This window comes from Garra rufa, chromosome 18, assembly GCF_049309525.1.
Source record: "Garra rufa chromosome 18, GarRuf1.0, whole genome shotgun sequence".
Taxonomy (NCBI): Eukaryota; Metazoa; Chordata; class Actinopteri; order Cypriniformes; family Cyprinidae; genus Garra; species Garra rufa.
The window spans coordinates 39,729,352-39,745,720 of record NC_133378.1 but is presented as its reverse complement, the minus strand read 5'-3'; the positions used below and the strand labels follow the sequence as shown (position 1 = coordinate 39,745,720).

General features: G+C 31.1%; 1 protein-coding gene across 1 annotated transcript in view; it reads left to right on the top strand.

Moving 5' to 3' along the window:
- itchb (itchy E3 ubiquitin protein ligase b) overlaps positions 1-16,369 on the top strand; it is a 44,601-nt gene that overhangs the window by 2,656 nt on the left and 25,576 nt on the right. The window contains exons 2-3 of the mRNA XM_073822767.1: positions 4,273-4,363; positions 16,086-16,227. Of these exons, the coding sequence (XP_073678868.1) occupies positions 4,294-4,363; positions 16,086-16,227 (212 nt within the window). The 5' untranslated portion in view covers positions 4,273-4,293. The remainder of the gene's footprint in view (positions 1-4,272; positions 4,364-16,085; positions 16,228-16,369) is intronic.

Genomic DNA, 16,369 nt, shown 5'->3' with positions numbered 1-16,369 from the left:
ACCTGCAGGACCAGCATACATTTTTGAAGAGAACAGATGAACAGAGGCTGCGTCACGTTTCATGTTCAATACCACACTCAGCAGTGACAAAAACAACAAAACATGCTAGGGATGGGTAAAAAAAAAAATTGATTTCTCAATTTAAATAGATTCTCATTTTTATTAACTGATATTTATTTTTAAATCCCAATCGATCGTTTGGAAGAGTAGGCTACATAGTGCACCTCATTTGTTACTTTCAATATGAAAAAGTCTCAGATTTCAAATTCTGTCCATTTCATTAGGAAATTCAAGTGATGAGTACCATTTTGGGGCTCTTTAATATGCCATGATAGATCGCTGTAGCCATAACTGGGTACTGGCCTGTGCGAAATGAAACACATGGCAAAAGATTCGTAGCAGTTTATTTTTTTGTGCTGGATTACGTGCTCTGCTGCCACACTGGAGCACACTCGCCACTAGGGGTGCAACGGTTCTCGTACCGTTGTCCTCCCAGGGTTCGGTGCGCACCAGGACCGCGGTTCAACTTGGATCTGACAACGCATCTGTAATATGTTTTAAATAACAACACGTAAAACAAACAGGGTTAGGCGAATGCATGTTTCTGTTGATGGATGCGCATTCTGGCTTCCCAATACCTTACAACCACAGCGATTAAATAAACGTGGACAAACCATTCTTGTTCAATGTGAGTGCCGCATTAGCAGTATGAGCAGTTATTTAGTCCTTCATCTCCTGGGTGCTGATAGCTCTCGTGTGCAGGTTAGACCTGAACAGCACACGTTGCTATCTGGACTTAAACTAAACTCATTTAAGCTTTGCCAGTTTCAACATTTAAAGGATAACTATTGCCAAAATGCAACCTGGGCTGTTTTTTTTACTGTAAATGAGACAAACTTGTATCTAAAAGCATAATTACGACAAAACGAGCCGTTTTTGAGATTGACCGTGATTTAGTTTTGTGGTCAATGGCCGGTGAATGGGAGTACTAGGGGCATAACTTTGAGCGCATCGAAATCGATATTTTTACAACACTAAGAACGACAAATTTTTAGAATTAGGAATAGTCTAAAAAACGCTCAGTGTTGACTCCAATAATTGACAGATTACCAAAAATGTTACGATGACCAAAATAATTGTTTATAAATTATAGACAGGATTATAGATTTGGATATAAAATGCTGTCAAAAATAAAATATTCCAGACAGCTATGTGGTAAATAAAAGTACCATGATATCACTGTTTCAACTGTAGTACTCTTTTGTAAGGAGTGTTGTTTTTAAAGACGAATATGATATTAAGAGATGTTTTTTGGATTATAAAGAGTTGCTAGTGTGTTCTGGGTGGTTGCTATATCGCTAAACTCGTCTTGGGTTCTTCTGGGAGATTTTTTGTCCATTTTTATCACAGCAGACACTCCCTCCATCTGACAGATAGCCCCGCCCACAAACTCACGTCATTGGTCAAATCAGATGTCAAGTTGTGTATCTCAAACAAACAGATTGACGTTTTGAAAAGGTGTGTTTGACTCTTCAATGATTAACTCAGAGCGACTGAACATTAAACTGACAGCAGAAAGTGTTGATGTTGAAGACGACGCTCATCACCTTTAGAGGAAACAGATCGGGCAGAACTAGAAACTCCCATCTTGTGACTCGACTGTGTGGATTCTCTCGCTGGCCGAGTGACATTTAGATTATGTAGGAACACGTCTGTCATAATCTCCAACCTGGAAGCTTATCACTGCCTTTAGCTGGTGTTTTTTCGTCTTTTATCTGTGAGGTCTGCTTCGGTCTTTCCTCAGGGCTGTTGTTGTGGCCCGACACACGATCAGCGATGAATAATTAACCCAGAGATCAGCTCCAGTGAAAGTTTATTCAGATCTTACTCTGATCTCTCTCTTGTGCGAGACACACGTGAGCGTCTCAGTTTGATTGTGACGTAACTGGAGGAGAAGTTACCGAGCCCAGCGCCTGTAATCTGGGATCTCTTTACAACAGGAAACAGAGAAAGCTGACAACACATTCATGGCTATGAAAGCAGAATCTAATTTTTTCTCCTCTCTAAGGATATTGGACTCAATGTGGATTGTCTAGTTTGATCTTTTACTGCGGTTTACAGCTTTGGAGTATGGTGAGCTTGATTTGTGTTTCATTGAGTTTCAGTTCCTCTGTCATGCTGGATAAGTCATGCATTTCTTGGAAAAAATTCCATTATTTTGTAGTACTGTCTTGTCATAGTCATTTAATCTGACCTAGTTTACTTGGAAACTTTTTTCCAACTAGATTTTACAGTGTTTTTACTTAAATTAAATATTTTGAATCTGCTTGGCGACTGCTTTGCAAAAAGTTTTCTTTCCGATTGCGTTCTTTTAGTTAAAAATGAGTTTAAATGTGTAAAAAGTATGCCATATATATGATGTACCTCTCTCATGTATGTTCTCACTTTAAGACAAGAAACTACCATTTTGGGACTTTTATGTTGACACCTATTCAAAGATATATATGAAATATAACCTTTTTTTATTTTTTTACCAAATTTGGATATAATGTGGTATGACCTCAAAAAAAAAAAAAAAACTAACAGTTATTTTTATTATACATTTCATAGTGACTCGTGGGAGGCTAGCTTGTTTTGTTGATGTTGCCAATTCTATGCTTGTAAATTTTAATTCAAATCTTTTTATTGGTCTTTTATGGGACAAAACAGATCGAATAACAATCACCAGGTGATCATGTGGCGTGACCACTGCAGAATGTTTTCGTTTTGAGGTATATGTCCCAGATTGGCAGTTTTTGTGCTTTTATATTCAATTGATGGTTTACATACACTACCGTTCAAAAGTTTGGGGTTAGTTAGTTAGTTAGTTACATTTTTATTGTTTCTTTTCTTTTTTTAAGAAATTACTACTTTTATTTACCAAGGATGTATTAAGTTCATAATTAAAAGTTAATTAAAACTTAATAATAAATAATTTACATTGTTATAAATATATATTTTGAATAAACACTGTACTTTTTAAACTTGTTATTCATGAAAGAATCCTGAAAATAAATAAATAAATCACAGGTTCCAAAAAATATTTGTCAGCACAACTGTTGATATAATCCAACATTGATCATTTTAATAATAAATCGGCATATTAGAATGATTTCTGAAGGATCAAGTGACACTTAAGACGGGAGTAACAGCTGATGAAAATTCAGCTTTTCGTCACAGGAATAAATTCTATTTTAAAGTATGTTAAAATAAAAAGCATTATTTAATATTGTGAAAACATTTAGCAATATTACTGTTTTTTTCTATATTTTTAATCAAATAAATGCAGCCTTGATGAGCATAAGAGACTTCTTTAAAGACTATTACAAGTCTTACTGACCCCAAATTTTTGAACGGTAGTGTATATAAAATTATTTATTTTAATATCATCATTTGGAATAGATTTTTTTGCAATTTTGGGTAATTTTAGATGGTTTATGTTTAATCTGTGTTTACACAACATTCTTCATGTTTGAGCAATTACAATAAATACAATTATTTTCAAATTGGCCTGTCAAAAATCCTTAAATGTCCCATATATTAAATATTATATAAATATTAAAAAAATTAGACTGAAAAGTATAAAAAAAATTTTAAAGAATAATTAATATTTTATATATAATATAATACTTTTATTCAGTAAGGGTGCATTAAATTGGTCAAAAGTGACTTTCTATTTATCAAAACAAATGTTTCTTGAACAACAATTCAGCATATTCAAATTATTTCTGAAGGATCATGCGACGCTGACGACTGGAGTAACGATGCTGAAATTTCAACTTTGATCACAGAAATAAATAATATTTTACAATATATTCACATAGAAAGCAGATATTTTAAATTGTAATAATATTTCACAATATGACTGATTTTACTGACATTTTAATCAAATAAATGTATTTATTTTTATTTACTTAAGAATAAAAAAAATATATTTTCCTAAATATTACATTTTTAAATATTAGTTTTAGGTCTATGAATTTATGCATATTGCATACAAAAAATAACATAGATTTTCAAAACTAAAAGTGTAACGAAAGGATTATGTTGGTCTACTGTAGAAAAAGTAGGTTTACAAGTTCCCACACTGCTATAATGAGCACTTTTGAGAATGAAATTGTTGCTTCATTTGTTTTTTTTGCAGGTTCGTGTCATTAGATCTTTCATTTATTGTTGTTGGATTAATAGCAGCAGCATGTTAACGTGTTGTTTTGTGTGTTTTTGTGCTTGCAGGTCTCAGTGTAGCCCTATGTCATGGCCTGCAGTGTTGCTAAAGCAGGCCCTGCCAATGGCTTCCCAATGAAAGCGCAGCTGCAGATCACAGGTACGTTTGCATATGTTTCCACCTGTGATTAATCTGATGTGACGTTCTTCCTCATTTGCTGGACTTTGATGTTTCTATCACATTAATAAACACTAATATTTAAATTCTGACGGTGTCACAGAGCAATAAAGGAGCAGTGGTGCACAGGTTCAGTTTTTCCCTCTCCGTCTCAGTTATTTCTAATAAAGCAGAACAAAAGCACAAAAAAATAAAAAGAATGTTACACACATATGAATGCACAACACAAAGCTTGTTTTTGCTTCAATTCAGCAGCAAACTAAAGAAACTATCTGTGCATGTTATTTTTTGTAAATGACTGTTAAGTTAACATTATATTAATATACTAATTCTGTTAATATAATAATTAGTATAATTAATATTACTAGTTATATTAATATATAATGATACTAAAAAAGTTTACATATTTTCTGTATAATAAAGAAATAAAGTTAGTAACTTACTGATAACATTAAACTACTAATCAACATTCGATTTGTTTAGTAGGATTGTGCAACTTTGACCCCAAAAAAACAAAGTAAATAGTATATTTTTAATATTTTATTTCTTCTTAATTTTTTTTTTCTTCTAACATTTTGCTCATAGTGAACATATTTCATGTTTCTTAATAACTACTCTACAGTGACCAGTTATACTACAGTTATTTAAATTTTATTAATTTTATTGATATTATAGTTTTTATTAATATATGTAATTAGCTTGAATATATATATATATATATATATATATATATATATATAATTTTTTTTTTTTTTTTTTTTTTGTCATTTTTATTCATTTTTTTGTTTTAGGTTTAATTTCAGTTTTTTTATTTTTTTATTTTCATTCATTTTAATACTTCTACTTATTTCAGTTAGTTGCCAAGTCAACATCTGATTTTCATCTACTATTTTATTTTATTTTATTTTATTTTATTTTATTTTATTTTATTTTATTTTATTTCAGCTTTATTTAAATGTTTTAATAGTTTTGGTAGTTTAAGTTACTATAATAACCCTGATACCGACCTGTATTTTTATATTTAAAGGATATTACTGGTAATTTTTATCATTTGTGAATCATTAAATTTTTGTATTATTCTAAAAATGAAAAACCATGTGGTTTATTAGAAAATAGTTTTTAAAGGCTATGTTTGCAAGCATGTTTTATACAACTTTTTGTGTTAAAAAAAAAAAAGTGACATTTTCTGTGCAGTCAACATGAATTTTGTAACAATATGCAAACTTATTTTCTATAAATACATGTATATTTTTTATATAATAAAGTTGATTAATTTATTATTTATTTTAATGCTACTTTAGTTTTTATTCATATATTACTGATTAACAATTTTATTGATTCTCAGGCAAATCTCAGAATGGAATACAGAATACAATTTTGTAAAGAATCAACATTTTACCCTGTAAACAAAACCCAACCCAAACTAATCCCCAACTATGGCTTTAAGGTCCCGGCTTGGCTATCATTAAATACCATTAAACCTCCATCCTTATATCCTGAAGAGAAAAATAAAATAAAATACAATAAGAAAAGGTGGATAGGTAAATTCAGTCAATCACTGAATTTATCACATTTACACTGTCACATTCAGAATATATATCACACAGTTAATACTGTTCCATTTCCAAATAGGTTACGTACTTGGACCATTTTTTATAGTATAGGTTTAGCTTGTCCATTTGCTTATAAGACATTTTTTCAAATGCGGCCACTCTAGCAAGTTCTATTGCCCATTCCTGAAGGGAAGGGGCATCTTCTGATTTCCAGCTCCTAAGAATTATTTGTCTGCCAATCAGCAAGCTGGTTTGGACCCAGGATTTTGTGTTTTTATCTTTTATTTCGTTGTCTGTCCAACCACCTAATATAAACAGTCTAGGACATAGTGAAATATGAAAATCCAAAACCAAGCAAATGTGTTCATGAACTCTTTTCCAGAAATCCTGAATTTTTGTACAAGACCATAGAGCATGAACTAAATCACCATTCTCGATCTTACATTTCCAACAGTAAGGTGTATCTTTTAACCCGAGCTTAAACAGTCTGAAAGGAGTCCAGTAAAAACGGTGTATAATCTTAAACTGTATAAGGCGTATTTTAGCATCCCTAGATGCTGTTTTAACATTCTTTAAAATTCCATTCCACTCTTCGTCATCAAATGTCAGATTCAAATCTCTCTCCCATATTTTCTTAAGAGCTTGTGAAGTTCCATCACCGAGACTTTGCATCAACCAGGAGTAGTACTTGGATGCTTCATGACCCTTTCCATATATTGAAAATATTGTACAGGGAGCATCTGCTGACCCAGGAAGCTGTGTAATAGAACCAAAAGTTCTACCGAGTAAGTGTCTTACCTGTAAATATCGGAAAAACTGGGATCTAGGTATATCGTACTGCTGTTGTAAATGTTCAAATGATTTCAAACTACCATTTTCATAAAAGTCTCCTAGTTTAACAATACCCTTCTTTGCCCATTCTTTCCAATAAAAGGGAGCTTTATTAATACACAATTTAGGATTGAACCATATGCTTGAGCTAACATCTAAGTAGGGATCAAAGCTACACAGACGCGAAATCTTAAACCATATCGCCTTTAAATGTGAAATAATTGGATGATTTTTCACCTTTCCAACCAATTTAGTGGACAGGCTCTGTACTAGTGAGATTGAAGGCAAGGCAGACTGCTCAATCTTGTACCAAGGGGGAGCTCGCTCTGGGGGAAGTGACCAATGAGCCAGGTGTCTAAGACTAAAAGCATAATAATAATACAATACATTAGGCAGACCTAGACCACCTTTCTCTACAGGTCTCTGTAACTTATTAGAATGCAGTCGAGGTCGCTTACCATTCCAAATAAAATTCTTGCAAATTCTATCAAACTGTTTAAAATAGGAAAGTGGTATTTGTATTGGAAGAGACTGTAGTAAATAATTAAGTTTGGGTGTACAACTCATTTTAATTACATTGACTTTCCCAGCCATCGACAAGGGAAGTGGAGCCCACCTCTCCATATCACAGGAAATTTTTTTAATTAAGGGGTCAAAGTTAACTCTCACTAAATCCTTCAAATCAGGGGGAAATAAAATGCCTAAATATCTTATACCTAACTTAGGCCATTGAAAATTACCAGGATGAAAAGCTGCTGAAGGGCAAAATGCAGTTAGTGCAAGAGCTTCTGTTTTAGACCAATTCACCCTATAACCTGAAAACTTAGAGAAAGCATCGATTGTTCTAAGGAGGCAGGGTATAGATCTGCTAGGATCAGAAACAAATAATAAAATGTCATCAGCATAAAGCATAAGCTTATGCACTTCTCCCCCAGTTACAACTCCAGGAAAATCATTGTCTTTTCTTATTGAAGCAGCTAATGGTTCCAAAGCTAGGCAAAACAATAATGGGGAAAGAGGGCAGCCTTGTCGGGTTCCTCTGCCCAGAGCAAAATACTCAGATATTAAACCATTTGTTTGCACCGCCGCTAGGGGTTGTTTATATAGTAACTTAATCCATCTAATAAAAGTATTACCAAAACCATAAACTTCAAGAATTTTAAAAAGGTACTTCCACTCCACCATGTCAAAAGCCTTCTCGGCGTCTAATGAGATGGCTGCAATTGGGGTCTGCTCCTCCATTACTGACCACCAAATGTCAATGAACCGTCGGATATTATCAGAAGAACTTCGACCATTAATGAAGCCTACTTGATCCACATGTATAAGTGATGGTATAACTTTGTTTAAGCGATTAGCGAGAATCTTTGACAAAATTTTTGTATCTAATTGGATCAAAGATATTGGACGGTAGCTTTTACAGTCACTTGCATCTTTATCCTTTTTAAGTATAAGACTGATGAGAGCTTGTGACATTGTTGGTGGTAGTTCATCCCTCCAAAGTGCCTCCTTATAGACTTCTAACATTAATGGTGCAAGTTCTGTGACATAATCTTTAAAAAACTCCGCAACAAAACCATCGGGTCCAGGAGCTTTCCCTGTTGGTAATGCTTTGATAACCTCCATCACTTCCTCCTGAGTTATATCTGAATCAAGGAGTTGCTTTTGCTCACTTGATAACCTAGGAAGGTCTAGCGGTTCCAGGAATGTACTAATATTCTCCTCAGTAGAAGATGATGCTGATTTGTAAAGGTCTATGTAAAATTCTTTAAATGTCTTGTTTATATCTGTAGCATCAGTAAGTACATCTCCTCTATCAGATCTGACAGCTGGAATAATGGAAGAGCACTCCTTGTGCTTAATATAATTGGCTAGGAGTTTCCCTGCCTTATCTCCTGACTCAAAATAAGTCTGTCTTGATCTAAATAACAAAAATTCAATCTTCTCTGACAAAATGGTATTATATCTATATTTTAATTGCGTTAAATCCCTAAGACCACTAGGTGTCATATGATGTTTCATCTTTGTTTCAGCCCTTTTGATATTGCTTTCCAATTCTGAAAGTTCTTTTTCTTTAAGCTTTTTGTAATGACAAGCAAATTGAATTATACGTCCTCTAATAACTGCCTTAAAAGCATCCCATGCCACTCCCACTGAGGATACAGATGACCAGTTAGCTTCTATGTAATAATTCATTTCTGTTTTTAACATTTGTTTAAATACTGAATTTTGTAAAAGGGATTTATTAAGACGCCATCTGAATGTTTTTTTCCTTTCAATATATGGTCTCAATTGTAAACACACCCAGGCATGGTCTGAAATTAGGATATTGCCAATGTTGCATGTGATAACAGAAGGGATAAGTGATCTTGATAGAAGGAAAAAATCAATTCTAGAAAAAATTTGATGTGCATTTGAAAAAAAGGTATAATCCCTCCCTTGTGGATTCAAGAGTCTCCAGATGTCGGTGAGGCCTAAATATTGACACATCCTAAGTAGCGTTAATCTTGCCTTGGGTGTAGTATATACTTTTGAGCCACTATGATCAAGAAGTGGGTCCATTAATAAATTAAAGTCTCCACCCAACACAATCTCATAATGATTTCCAGCAACTTGCAACTTTGATTCTAAATCTACGAAAAAATTGTGATCATCAAGATTGGGGGCATAGACATTAGCCAACAGCAGATTTTGACCCTGTATTTCAGCCCAGACCATAATAACTCTTCCTAATGTATCTTTTACTTGTTTAACAAGTCTAAATTGTAGGTGTTTTTTTACTAAAATTATTACTCCCCTACTGCTGCTCGATCCTTCACTGCAAAACATGTATCCGCCGACTGCCCTGCCAAGTTTTTCAGCTTCCTGGTTAGCAAGATGTGTCTCTTGAAGAAACATTATATCAAATCTATGTCGCCTAAGTGAAGACACCACCTTCTTCCTTTTAATAGGGTGCCCCAACCCGTTCACATTCCAAGTACAGAAGGATAATTTACCTAAATCAAAAAGTGACATTCTTCACATCTAAAATCAAATGTAGCCAAGCCCGTTTTTTCTGAATCAATGTTAAGCAGTAATATGACCTTAAAGTCCCAAACAACCCATAGAACAAAAAAAAAAAAAAAAAAAAAACGTGCGCTTTAACTTGAACAGAGCGCACATTATAATCTAAAGTCCCTCCCACACTGATCCAGTGGTCCATGACTCTCGTTCAGGAGGTGCACCACGACACTTCTGCTACTCCAAAAAAAATAAAAATCACATCCGATGAAAGTCAATAAGCTCCCCTCACATTTGCCAATGCAAACGGGAGACCGAAGAAAAAGCAATATCAAAGTTTACTCGATTTTTTCAATGAAAGCCATAGCCTGTCGCGGACACGAGAAAGTCTTGCGACCATCCTTTGCTTCGATTCTCAGTTTAGCAGGGTAAAGAAGAGCGAAGCTCACCTTCTTCGTGTGAAGAATTTTTTTACATTCCTTAAAACGATCTCTCTTCAACTGTGTAGATCTTGCAAAATCCGGGAAGACCATGACGTTGTTGTTTTCCCAGCTCAAATTGCCTTTAATCCTCGCTGCACGTAAGACGAAGTCTCTGTCAGCAGAGCGAAGAAATCTTGCCAATATTGGCCGGGGTCTCTCTGTCGAGTTTGGACGTTGACTGGGAGATCTATGTGCGCGCTCTATCTCCAGTTGCCGGCCCGATGGATCGATCAAATTCGGGATAAGGCCGTCCAGGAATCTCACCATATCCTGGCCTTCTTTGCCTTCAGGTATTCCGACGATACGGATATTGTTGCGTCTGCTCCGATTTTCCATGTCTTCCACTTTATCCCATAACTGGTCCAGCTCGACTTTGGTAGCAGGTGGATTGGCTTTTAACTCTTTCTCGGCCCCCTCCAAAAACTCCACTCGTTTTTCAACCTCATCCAGCCTTGTAATGAGGGCGGATAGTTTAGCCTCCACCGACGCGGTAGTTTTCCTTATCTCCGCAATTCCATCCATGTCACCTGATATTTTTGTGAGAATCGTGTAAATGTTGGCGATGTCATGACTCCCATCAAGAGACTCGGTGACGGGTTCGAGGTCGCTTGAGCCTCGGCCATCTTGATCCTGAGAAGCGTCGGTCGCGTATGAACGCAAGTGCCTCTTTATATCCCCACAGGCCGTGGACTTCAAATTTTTTGACATAATCTCGTTCAAATATCACTTAGATGTCTGAATAGTCGCAATTTTCACCGGTTCAAGATAATTAACAGGATAATTGTAGCAAATTGAAGCGGAGCTCGCTATTAAGCTGCCTCCTCTCGCATCGCGTCACGTGACTCCTCTTTATTCATATATTAAATGAGCTTTAATTTAATATTTTCCATTTCCTTTTATTTTCTTCTTTATTTTATTTTTTTAAATATTTTTTTATGTAGTTTTGTCATTTTTATTTATTTATTTCTATTTAGATGTTAGTTTTAATTTATTTCTAGTAATTTTAGTGCTTAAACTTATTTCAGTTAGTTGCCAAGGCAGTCTAATTTTCATCTAGTATTTATATTGTATTTTATTGCAATGTTTTTAATAGTTTTAGTAGTTTCAGTAACTATTATAACCCTGGTACGGACCTGTATTCTTACATTTAAAGGATACCAGTAATTAACAGAGGAGTATTTTTACAATTTGTGAAGCGTTTATGTTTTTTTTTATTCTAAAAATGAAAAACAATGTTGTTTCTTATAAATTCGTTTTTTTAAAGGCTATAAATTAGTTCATTTGCACGCATGTTTTTATTAAAACATTTTTGTTTTTAAAAAGTCAACGTGAATTTTGTAACAATATGCAAATTTGTGCATATAAATAAATGTATATATTTTATTATGTAATAAAGTAATGTTATTTTATTTATTATTGATTTAATATTTACTGTTTTCTTTTTTATTTTAGTTTATTTTTGAAGTCATTTTTTCATGTGCTTTTGTCACTTTTATTACTTTTTGTCAGTTTGATTTAGTAATTTCAGTTAGTTTCCAAGACAATCTCATATTTATATTTTATTTTATTTCAATAAAACAAATGCAATATGCAAATTTGTGCACATAAATAAATTTATATATTTACTTATATATTTTATTTATTATTATTTTTATACTACTATAGTTTTTATTAATTTACCATTTTCTTTTTAATTTTAGTTCATTTTTTGAAGTATTTTTTTAATGTGCTTTTGTCACTTTTATTCATTTTTGTTTGTTTTGTATTTTTATTTCAGAGGAGTATTTTTACAATTTACGAGGCATTTAATTTTTTTCATTATCCTAAAAATTAAAAACTCTGTGGTTTCTAATAAATGTTTGTTTTTTACATCGATAAACATGCTTTTTGCATGCATGTTTTTATTAAACATTTTATGTGTAAGATTTTCTGTGCAATGCAATATTCAAATTTGTGCATATAATGCACATTATTTAAACAAAATACAGTGTATTTTCATTTTTAAGAAGAAAAACATTTTAGCCTCTTCATCTGTACTTCTTCCTCAACAATAACGGCGTTTCTATGGTACTGTTTAGTGAAACGTGTTTACAAACATTTATTATGAATTCGTTTTTTTATAGGCTTTAAATTGGTTTATTTGCTCGTATGTTTTTATAAAACATTTTGTGTTAAAAAAGTGACATTTTCTGTGCAGTCAACGTGAATTTTCTAACAATATGCAAATTTGTGCATATAAATAAATTTATATAATTTATTTACATTTTATTTTACTTATAATTTTTTAATACTACTATAGTTTTTATTAATATCTTAAATTAGCTTTGATGTAATATTTACAGTTTTCGTTTTAATTTTCGTTTATTTTTTGAAGTAATTTATGTGCTTTTGTCACTTTTATTCATTTTTGTTTGTTTGATTTATTTTTATTTTACTTTTTACTTATTTTCAGTAATTTGGGTGCGCCCATTCAAACTTATTTATAAATAACTACTATAACCCTGTAACAGACTTGTATTTTTACATTTAAAGGATAATGGTAATGATTAAAAGAGTATTTTTGCAATTGATAAAGCATTACTTTTTTATCATTCAAAAAAATTGAAAACCCTGTGGTTTCCTATTATCTAAAGTAGTTTTTTAAAGGCTATAAATTAGTTAATTTGCATACATGTTTTTATAAAACATTTTGTGTTTTAAAAAAGTGACATTTTCTGTGCAGTCAGCGTGAATTTGGTAACAATATGCAAATTTGTGCACGTAAATAAATTTATATATTTTCTTATATAATAAAGTTATTTAATTTATTATTATTTTTATACTACTATAGTTTTTATTAATTTACCATTTTCTTTTTAATTTTAGTTTATTTTTTGTAGTGTTTTTTTAATGTGCTTTTGTCACTTTTATTCATTTTTGTTTGTTTTGTATTTTTATTTCAGAGGAGTATTTTTACAATTTATGAGGCATTTAATTTTTTAATACTAAAAATTAAAAACCCTGTTGTTTCTTATAAATTTCTTTTTAAGTCGATAAACATGTTTTTTTGCATGCATGTTTTTTTAAACATTTAATGTTTAAGATCTTCTGTGCAATACAATATTCAAATTTGTGCATATAATGCACATTATTTAAACAAAATACAGTGTATTTTCATTTTTAAGAAGAAAAACATTTTAGCCTCTTCATCTGTACTTCTTCCTCAACAATAACGGCTTTTCTATGGTACTGTTTAGTGAAACGTGTTTGCAAACATTTATTATGAATTCGTTTTTTATAGGCTTTAAATTGGTTTATTTGCTCGTATGTTTTTAGAAAACATTTTGTGTTAAAAAAAGTGACATTTTCTGTGCAGTCAACGTGAAATTTCTAACAATATGCAAATTTGTGCATATAAAAATTTTTATATATATTTTCTTATATAATAAAGTTATTTTATTTATTATTATTTTTATACTACTATAGTTTTTATTAATTTACCATTTTCTTTTTAATTTTAGTTTATTTTTTGAAGTATTTTTAATGTGCTTTTGTCACTTTTATTCATTTTTGTTTGTTTTGTATTTTTATTTCAGAGGAGTATTTTTACAATTTATGAGGCATTTAATTTTTTAATCCTAAAAATTAAAAACCCTGTTGTTTCTTATAAATTTCTTTTTAAGTCGATAAACATGTTTTTTTGCATGCATGTTTTTTTAAACATTTAATGTTTAAGATCTTCTGTGCAATACAATATTCAAATTTGTGCATATAATGCACATTATTTAAACAAAATACAGTGTATTTTCATTTTTAAGAAGAAAAACATTTTAGCCTCTTCATCTGTACTTCTTCCTCAACAATAACGGCTTTTCTATGGTACTGTTTAGTGAAACGTGTTTACAAACATTTATTATGAATTCGTTTTTTATAGGCTTTAAATTGGTTTATTTGCTCGTATGTTTTTAGAAAACATTTTGTGTTAAAAAAAGTGACATTTTCTGTGCAGTCAACGTGAAATTTCTAACAATATGCAAATTTGTGCATATAAAAATTTTTATATATATTTTCTTATATAATAAAGTTATTTTATTTATTATTATTTTTATACTACTATAGTTTTTATTAATTTACCATTTTCTTTTTAATTTTAGTTTATTTTTTGAAGTATTTTTAATGTGCTTTTGTCACTTTTATTCATTTTTGTTTGTTTTGCATTTTTATTTCAGAGTATTTTTACAATTTATGAGGCATTTAATTTTTTAATCCTAAAAATTAAAAACCCTGTTGTTTCTTATAAATGTATTTTTTTTAAGTCGATAAACATGTTTTTTTGCATGCATGTTTTTTATAAACATTTTATGTTTAAGATTTTCTGTGCAATACAATATTCAAATTTGTGCATATAATGCACATTATTTAAACAAAATACAGTGTATTTTCATTTTTAAGAAGAAAAACATTTTAGCCTCTTCATCTGTACTTCTTCCTCAACAATAACGGCTTTTCTATGGTACTGTTTAGTGAAACGTGTTTGCAAACATTTATTATGAATTCGTTTTTTATAGGCTTTAAATTGGTTTATTTGCTCGTATGTTTTTAGAAAACATTTTGTGTTAAAAAAAGTGACTTTTCTGTGCAGTCAACGTGAATTTTCTAACAATATGCAAATTTGTGCATATAAAAAAATTATATATATTTTCTTAAATAATAAAGTTATTTTATTTATTATTATTTTTATACACTAGTTTTTATCAATTTACCATTTTCTTTTTAATTTTAGTTTATTTTTTGAAATGTTTTTTTATGTGCTTTTGTCACTTTTATTCATTTTTGTTTGTTTTGTATTTTTATTTCAGAGGAGTATTTTTACAATTTATGAGGCATTTAATTTTTTAATCTTAAAAATTAAAAACCCTGTTGTTTCTTATAAATATATATTTTTTAATGTCGATAAACGTTTTTTGCATGCATGTTTTTTTTTTTAATTTTATGTTTAAGATCTTCTGGGCAATACAATATTCAAATTTGTGCATATAATGCACATTATTTAAACAAAATACAGTGTATTTTCATTTTTAAGAATAAAAACATTTTAGCCTCTTCATCTGTACTTCTTCCTCAACAATAATGGCGTTTCTATGGTACTGTTTAGTGAAACGTGTTTGCAAACATTTATTATGAATTCGTTTTTTATAGGCTTTAAATTGGTTTATTTGCTCGTATGTTTGTGTTAAAAAAAAGTGACATTTTCTGTGCAGTCAACGTGAATTTTCTAACAATATGCAAATTTGTGCATATAAATAAATTTATATAATTTATTTACATTTTATTTTACTTATAATTTTTTAATACTACTATAGTTTTTTATTAATTTACCATTTTCTTTTTAATTTTAGTTTATTTTTTGAAGTATTTTTAATGATCCTTTGTCACTTTTATTCATTTTTGTTTGTTTTGCATTTTTATTTCAGAGGAGTATTTTTACAATTTATGAGGCATTACATTTTTTTATTATCCTAAAAATTAAAAACCCTGTTGTCTCTTATAAATGTATTTTTTTTAAGTCGTAAACATGTTTTTTTGCATGCATGTTTTTTTAAACATTTTATGTTTAAGATTTTCTGTGCAATACAATATTCAAATTTGTGCATATAATGCACATTATTTAAACAAAATACACTGTTTGAATACAGTGTATTTTCATTTTGAAGAAGAAAAACATTTTAGCCTCTTAACACAAATTGCTTTATTATGGTACTGTTTAGTGAAACATGTTTGCAAACATTTGCAAAAATCCATTGAAAGCCAGCATGGTCATGTCGTGTTGTTTTGACCATTTGCTCTTCCTGTTTGCAGTGATCTCGGCCAAACTCAAGGACAACAAAAAGAACTGGTTCGGCCCGAGTCCGTACGTGGAGGTGTGTGTGGACGGCCAGTCCAAAAAGACGGAGAAATGCAACAACACCAGTTCGCCCAAATGGAAGCAGTCTCTGACTGTGTGAGTTTGCTTTGATTCCAGCTCTGTGTTTTTGATTTGGCACAGGCTCCACCAGTTCCTGATTTAGCTTCAGATGCCCATTGTTATTTCTCTACAAAACTGCTTTTATGTTCTTGACGTGAAATGTTTGTTAAACAGTGAC